The following is an 8,421-nucleotide window of genomic DNA, read 5'->3' on the forward strand; positions in this document are numbered from 1 at the left end:
CACCTACAACATTTGATATTTAATGGATATGATCAATTGGACAGCCAAATGAATCTCTAACTGTCCCATTCTTCTCCCTATATCTCTCCAACAATGATAACTGCGGCAGCATCTATATCCCTTCACTCTACCACCTTCAACCTAAATCTTCTACCCAAATATCCACACTCTCACCAAGAATTTCAACATATCTCTTTTGCCTCTAGGCCCTAACTTCAATTGCATCTTTGTTCTCTCTATATTGGATCGAAGCCCCAAGGACAACAAACACTCAATATGGTAGAGTGGTAGCATCCTATATCTCTACCAGTAAAAAAGAAAAAAGGGAAAAAATGTTGAAGAAGGGATATTCCAATACTTCAAGGGGACAAAACCTACAAAAACTTTTAAGCTGATTTCATTAAATTGATTACTTATATAGACAGCCCCTAGGGAACTACACATTTATGGGAAATGATTTGGGGTGCAAGTTAGTGCACATAAGGAGTTATAGAAGCCCACATACTGCCAGCTTCCCACTTAGCATTCAAATAACCACATGTACTGCACCAATTGCAAGATTTACACCAATCCTCTTGTGCTGCATGGAATAGGGAACTTCTCACATGCACAAAGCATGTGTCCTATACCATCATTGCATATTTATATATTCATAATTACTCATCCTACAAGAATAAGGAATGCAAAATGGAAAAACAGTACTCATGAAATAGTTTGGCAATCCATGACTCTTCAACTTACTAGAAAAGGAGAAATGAAATAAGAAACATATGATGGCCAATCCAAAATGGATTTAGACTCTCCCTATAACTGAACTTCTACCACAACTAAACCTAAATTAGGAAATCAGAATAATGTATGTATCAAGGTGCCACCAATTTAGTGGCTTGATAAGATTTCCATCATCTAGACATTCAACTTGCCATCGTCCAAGGTTTTAAAGACCGTGGGAAGGGGGATGCCCGGTTTTCCCATAGAATTTCCATGAAATGGGATGGCCGGCATCTCGATATTCAGATGGTGGATGTTCTTTCTCAACACTCAGGAGTCAGGACAGTGCCCCACATTCAAGATGGTGGGACGCCCCACCATCCCACCAGTATCTAAAACCTTGGCATCCTCCTTCCGCTACAACCTTGCTAATTCAGCTGGTCCTCCACTTGGAAGAGCTTCAAAGCCAACATCTGGTTGCAAGACTAGAGAGAAGAAAGGTGAGAGATGAAGACATGGAGGAATTAAGGCAAAAATCCAGAAAATAAATAATTGAGCTGAGGCGAGCTGAGCTTGAGGTGGCTCGAAATTAAATGAGCTAAGATCAAGCTCATTGAACATGCTCATATTAGACTCATGTACCCCCTACAACTTAGCAGGACCTTAATTCCCTCCTTTAAGGGGGTGCAGAGAGAAACAGCATAAGGAAGTAATTAAAACACCATAAAACATCTATGAAGAGCATAAATAAATATCCAGTACAGCATTTGTCAAAGTAATCATGAAGAATAGGGAATCTGCAAACTGAAATCATCTCCATATTAAACTTATTAAGAAGCATCAAGGACTATGAATACAGACTCTTGATGCTTCCTAAGAACGGAAAGATTGATAAATAACAGCCAAGTACTTATTGCCCCCATTGCTCATATGTCTGGCTGCATAATTGAACCTGATAAAGAGCCGGTGGAATGACAAGAAGTTTGAGGCTCATTCAAAAATGAACTGTATATAGGTTCATTTCAATTAAAATAGGGATTGCAATACAAGCATATGTTGGATCCATAAAGAAAGTTGTTCTTCTTGCATCCCCAATTGCGTTCATATCTATAACATCTTAATACAATATTAACATAGAATCCAAAAGCAGAGAAGCAGACATACCGACCATCCACCATGCTTCGATTCAACTGTCACAGCCCTACTGCTGCTTCATCCTCCTTGAAATGCGATCATAGGCATCCTCCTTTCCTGCCTTGTAGAAGGCACTCTTCAGTCCCTCCATTGTGGACGAGCGCAGCACAATCCCCCTGTCAATCATATCCTCAGCATGCCTTCTCACCTCACTCAACCTGCCCAAGTCCCTTAGCCCGACGAGCAGCTCATCAGCACACTCCTCGTCCAGTTGCGTGCATTCCTCCACCATGCAGTTCCACACCTCGATTGCAGCAGACGGGTCGTACTTGTCAAAAAACATCTTGATGGCGGCAGCGCAGTTGGTCAGCGACGGCAGCTGCTCGTTCTTCCTCATCTCGGCGAGGAACCTCTCGGCCTCATGGGCCATCTTATTCCTGATCAAAGACTCAAAAATAGTGTTGTAGGTGAGAGAATCGGGGAAGACACCAAGGAAGGGCATATCGTCAAGCAACCGGTAGGCGGAGTTGATGTCGCCATTGTTAGCAAGGAGGGCGATCATGGCGTTGTACATGGAGAGGTTGGGAACAAGGCCGCTGTCACCGACCATGATGTCCCAGAGGGCGAGGGCGCTGGCGTGGTTATTCTGTTTGATGAGGATGTCAAGGGCGTTGGCGAAAAACTTGAGGCTGGGGAGGCAGTTTTTGGCCTTCATGACCTTGAGGAACTTGACGGCCTCCTCGGCCTGTGCGCCGCGGACGAGGGTGGCCAGGAATGCGTCGTAGGCCGACATGTTACCGGTGTTCCAGCCGACGCGGACGACCATCTCGCCGAAAGTGCTCTTGGCGCGGGCGACGTTGCCCTCCTTCTCCCAGCCCTCGAGGAGGATGGCGAAGGAGTCGGCGTCGGGGGCTATGCGAGACTTGACGCGGTCGAGGAAGTCGGCGGCGTCGGCGGTGCGGCCGTCTTGGCGGCAGATGGCGGAGATGACGGAATTGACGGCAACGATGTCGGGGGGGACGGCATAGCGGTCCATGACATCGAAGGTCATGACGGCCTCCTTGATGCGGCCTGCGGAGCAGTAGGCGGAGAATGCGGACGCGAAGGTGGCGAGGGAGAGGGCGCCCTCCTGCTTCATGGAGCGGATGGCGTCCCACATGGCGTCGAAAAGGCCGTTCTTGCCAAGGATGTCGACCATGAGGTTCCAAGCGTAGGAAGAGTGGCGGAGGGAGAGGCCGGACCACCGGAAGAACTTGATGGCGGCGCCGGCGTTGGAGTAGGAACGGCGGAGGACGGCCTCCACGAGCTCGGGGAGGGGGGCGATGCCGGAGGCCGTGAGGACGGCCTCCACCTCGCCCAGGGACACGCGGGAGAGGATCGCGCAGAAGGTGTGAACTCGGGAGTCCACGATATCCTCCGCCGGTGGGGTATCCACGGGGGGCAGCATAGCCTTCGCCGACGCCGCGGCGGCGGAGGAAGTGTTCCTAGGGATTTCAGCGGACTTCGCCGCGATCATTCCAGTCTAGGGTTCCCGCGGCCGGGAAGGGAGGAAGGAAGGGAGAGTCGGAGGAGAATTAGTAAGAAGACGCAGGCTACCGCTCAAACCAAAAAAAGAAAAAAAGACGACCACCAGGCCTAGAAGTGGAACCCGCTCCAGTCGCATTAAGGAACACCGGAGCACGGAGGGTCGTTTTAAGCCGACCGACACCATCGCATTTCCGATACACGTGAGAATGAGAGAAACCAAGGACCGCTGCGGAATATCTTACCGAAGCCACAGATTTTTGTTTTTTTTTTTTTCCGCCTAACCATGTTATTGTTTGAAAGAAGCTAGAGAACGTCGAGGAGAATAAAATTTGGATTGATGGGATGGAAACAACTTATTATGTTCACTCCAGATATAACAGTAGTACTTGCACAAATAAAATTCTCTCTACCAAAAAAAAAAAAAAAATCCTATCTGTTATATAGTTTTCACATTCAAATTCAAGAATTGGCACGAAGTAGGAGAAATAAAGAATGAGACAAGCGATGAGATTCGATCACTACTTAAAATTCATTAATCCAAACTCAAGAATCATCCGATCAATAGGGTTCATGGTTAGGTCTCTCATTAGACCTCTCACATTCGTGTAAACAATTCATTAGAAAACCCGAAGATCTAACTTAATGACAGCCATGTTTCTGAGCATATCAAGGATCTAACTCAATCAAATTTACAGAGTTATCGCTATGAAAAGATGTTCCACATATATTGCACGCACTTAAATTTACATAATTAGTATTCAATACTCTATATTTCTATTTTTAAATTAGTTTATCCTAATTTGTTATTATAGTATATTTTTATTTTTCCTAAAGTTTGTGAATGTAAATATATTTATATTTATGTTGAATATGAATATATATATATATATATATATATGTTACTATATATTTATATTAAATCCAAGTGCTATATTATATTATATTATAGTGATAAAGTTTATGTTTATAAAGTTTATGTTATTTGCTCCCTATGTATGGGCTTACAGCATTCTCGTCCCTAAGGTACAACAACCCTACTTAACCCAATCTTTCTCTAACGAGCACAATTGCTGGGGAGGCTTGACCCAAACAACTCTTTCATATGCACAAAAATTAAAAATAAAAAACAAAAAACAGAAAGTTGAAGAGTGGAAAGATTCTCTGTCTGTGGAAGAAACTCTCGAGAAATATAGCACCAATGAGTGTGAGCAAGAGATTAGATTATGTTGGATTAATTTTGGATGTTGGATCCAGAGCCTATTTATAGAATCTAATAGGATGATCGAGAAAATGTGACTGTTTCTAAAGATATGTAATATTTCGAAAACACTGTATATTTTCGGAAAACAATATTTTCTTCTGAAGAGTTACAGCACTTCTGAAAGAGACGTCCGACAATCGAGAAGATGCGATGGTTTCTTAACGATACATAATATACCATATCTTTTCAGAAACCAACATTTGTTTGGAAGAGTGGTAACTCTTCTGAAAGAGGCGTACGACAAAAAAAATATTTTAAAGCATTTAGACCAACTAAAATTTTGAAGATAAGAAAAAAATTAAATCTTATTAAAATTTAAACTCTAACACTTACCCTACATCTCCAAGAACTCTAGCCTTATCTAATTATTGAAGTTTATCCAACAGTTCCAAGAATAAAAAAAATTTTCCTGTGCATCTATATTTCCATATACCCTCTTTTCTTTCTCATACGATGATTTTATTTTTTCCTCTTATCCGCACCAAGTAGATTGGTTATATAAATAATACATGCAAAATTCTTGTCTCATATAATTCTCATTATGTTTGGATCCTTTCCACTTCGTGCTTGAACTGACAAAGTCCAGTTCATATATCACAACCATCAATGCATCGTATAGGCTCCTTGAAATGCATGGCCTGTAGTCCCCATATACTACATGGGGCCATGCAGTGCTCATGCGATCATAAGATATCGAGAACCTTGAGGTTGGCCAAAGCTCAGCCCGACCCAACTTTGTAATGGTCAAGCCTGGGCATGGTTTGGCTCGACCTGATCAATCCGAAGGCATAGGTCGATTCCTTTAGACCCGAGGGTGGGAGGAGCTTAGGAAAGCAACGGCAGTGCCGCCATAGCTAAGTCGAGAGGGAGAGGAGGAGGAGCACAGATTCTTCATTGCATTAAGGGGAGAGAGGAGGGAGGGTGGGGGAGAGGAGGACCGGGGTGTCTCGTGTAGCAGCAGGAAAAGGGGGGAAGAGGGGGTCAATAAGAAGGTGAGATGATGGGGAGGAGAGAAGGAAAGGAGGAAGAGGAGAAGAGGGTGGGGGCTCTCTAATAGCAGCAACAAGAGAGAGAAATAGGGAGTCAACTAGAGGTTGGGTAGCTAAGGGGGGAGAAGACAAGGAATGGAGGAGGAGGTGTAGGAGCAGTAGGTGGGGACTCAAGCAAAGGTGAAGTTGGACCACATCAAGGAGGAACAAAAGAACCAACGGGATATATTAGAAAGGGTATTTTGCATACCTCAAAATATTGAAATTTGCATGAATACCCTTCCAAAATTAATATTTGCATGTATATACTTATAAAATATTTTTATAAGTATATATATATATATATATATATATATATATATATATATATATATATATATATATATATATTATCTATACCCATGCCATCTAATGTGGTTAAGAATTAGACATTTAAAATCGAAATGATTAAGATGCCCTTAATGGGTAGATATGCAAAAAAAAAAAAATTGATAAGGGTATATATGCAAATAGTAGCTTTGTGATGATATTCAAAATTCGAGATGATGGCACATTGATTATGGATTTACCCAAATTGTGCCATGTGGATAGTCCAAATGGATTGAAGGAGATGATTCAAAATAATTAAACTAGCACATGACATCTGATAAGATGAGTGAAAAGGATATTGTCCAAGTGAGGCTGAAAAATCATTAGAAGTGCGAATCAAGGGCATAAACTGAGTCAAGAGGACTTGTCCAAATGCTAAGTATCGAGCTTGAGGCCGACCAGATATGGTGTTCTGTGGAGATCAAACTATCAACCTAGCTCATGATGTGGTATAAAATGTGGGCAATTACTAGAACATGGAAAGTGGAAAATGGTTGAAACTAACTGCTGAAATTGGTAGAGGAAAGTGGAGATCAGACAAAGATAGATGTTAGTGAGAAAAGTAAGCAATTACTTGATTGTTAGAATGAACCGTGTAAATATTAGAATATAACTCTATAAATAGGCCATTTGCCAATTAAACACTTATTAGTTTCTTTTATTTTATCTTTAGCTTCAGTTGCTTTAGTTTATTCTAGTTTACTTTCAGCCCGTACCTTAGTTTCATAGTCCCAGCTACCCTTTTTGCAAGAAGGCAACATTTTAGTAGCGGAAGTCGTTATCACTCATGGTAGGATGATTGACTTCCACTCCTACCTCTTTTTGGTTTAGATACCGATGGCACGCCCGCACGATCGTGCAACCCTATCCCACCTCGAACAAGGGAAAAAAATAAGCTAAAAAGCCTTTTTCTGGCATGCCCAATGGGACATGATAGCTATTGAGAATGATGCCCAGTCATCAAGATATATTGGTAGGAAGTCCAATTCATAATGTTGCTAAAGAACCTTAGAGTTCTTAGACTAAGCTGAATGGATAAGGTCCTCAGGCTCAGCCGACATCCAAGTTCATAGTGACTAGATCGACTCTACTCTTTCTTGGGATCTTAGCTTTGAAAGCCATAATCCTCAATTGAGAATATACATTCACCAGTCGGTTCCTTGTAGGAAATGATCTCATAGATTAAATTCTATATGGATAACGACTAGAGAGACTTATCGAAAGTTGCGACTAGCTAAGTAGCTGCTATTCTAAGGCCATTTATGGAGTAACACAAGGCATCCTTGACCTTGATAGCAAAGAAGGCCGAGAGACTTATATTTGTGATCTCTTGTCTAATACCAAACACCACACATACTATATTGTATCCTATGATAAGCTAGGTCGATAGTGATACCGACCGATCAACATCTACAATATGGAGATGTTAGGATTTTGGAGAAGCCCAACCTCCAAACATAGAATTTTGACAAATATAGATCCCTATTTTAAATACTTTTTGGCCTTTTTCTTTTTCGGTAAACCTACTTGTGTATATTCTATATAAAAATGAGTCCACATAAGAAACAATATTAGGTTTTTTATAAGTATGGTTTACAATCTCTCTCTCTATCTTTGTCTCTTATGCGCAGCCCGCATATGCATGCTTGCACATGTATGTGAAAGATTAGTATAACAATTGAAAATAAACGTCTAGCTATATAATTTGTTTAGTGCACTGTAAATATGCTTGTTCATAAAAAATAAATATCTTGAAATAGGGAAGGACACACGTGATCAACTATAGTCTAAAATCTATGCTCAAAATCAGCAAAGTCAAAATTCAAGAGTTGGATAGTTCCTTTCAGTTGAGATTAGTTTAGGACTTTGACCAAAAATATCCTTCCTTTTTTTTCCTCAGTTTTTGCATGTCCAATCAACAACTACGTAGCATGCGACATCTTAAAAATTATTAGGTAATACACACACACACACACACATATATAGATAGATAAAGAATTCAACTTGAGACATCGTACGTATGAAAGGGCATTTCTTCTGATGAATCAAAACCATAAAAAGCAAACCCATGTGATTGGCACAATGAGAAAGCTTCCAATATACCAACTTCCTCATGCAGTAAACTCTCTTTGACACCAGCAATTATCATTGTAGAGAAAAATAATATCAATTAATTTTATAATTTAGTCCTAGTTAGATTTAACAGACACATCTTAAAAATTATTATGTAACACACACACACACACACATATATAGATAGATATATAAAGAATCCAACTTGAGACATCGCACATATGAAAGGGCATTTCTTCTGATGAATCAAAACCATGAAAAGCAAACCCATGCGATTGGCACAAAGAGAAAGCTTCCAATATACCAACTTCCTTATGCAGTAAACTCTCTTTGACACCAGTAATTATCATTGTAGAG

At 41.1% G+C, this 8,421-nt stretch overlaps 1 protein-coding gene across 1 annotated transcript; it reads right to left on the minus strand.

The window, feature by feature from the left end:
* Nucleotides 1-1,657: 1,657 nt before the first annotated feature.
* LOC120107287 (pentatricopeptide repeat-containing protein At1g77360, mitochondrial-like) lies at nt 1,658-3,569 on the minus strand. The gene has a single exon (XM_039120494.1). It carries the CDS (start codon nt 3,359-3,361, stop codon nt 1,913-1,915), a length of 1,449 nt encoding a protein of 482 aa, XP_038976422.1. The 5' UTR covers nt 3,362-3,569; the 3' UTR covers nt 1,658-1,912.
* Nucleotides 3,570-8,421: the final 4,852 nt, after the last annotated feature.

Source organism: Phoenix dactylifera, unplaced genomic scaffold (assembly GCF_009389715.1).
Source record: "Phoenix dactylifera cultivar Barhee BC4 unplaced genomic scaffold, palm_55x_up_171113_PBpolish2nd_filt_p 000818F, whole genome shotgun sequence".
Taxonomy (NCBI): Eukaryota; Viridiplantae; Streptophyta; class Magnoliopsida; order Arecales; family Arecaceae; genus Phoenix; species Phoenix dactylifera.

Excerpts from the sequence above, each read along its gene's own strand:
- LOC120107287 (XM_039120494.1), bottom strand. The coding sequence starts at position 3,361 with ATGATCGCGGCGAAGTCCGCTGAAATCCCTAGGAACACTTCCTCCGCC.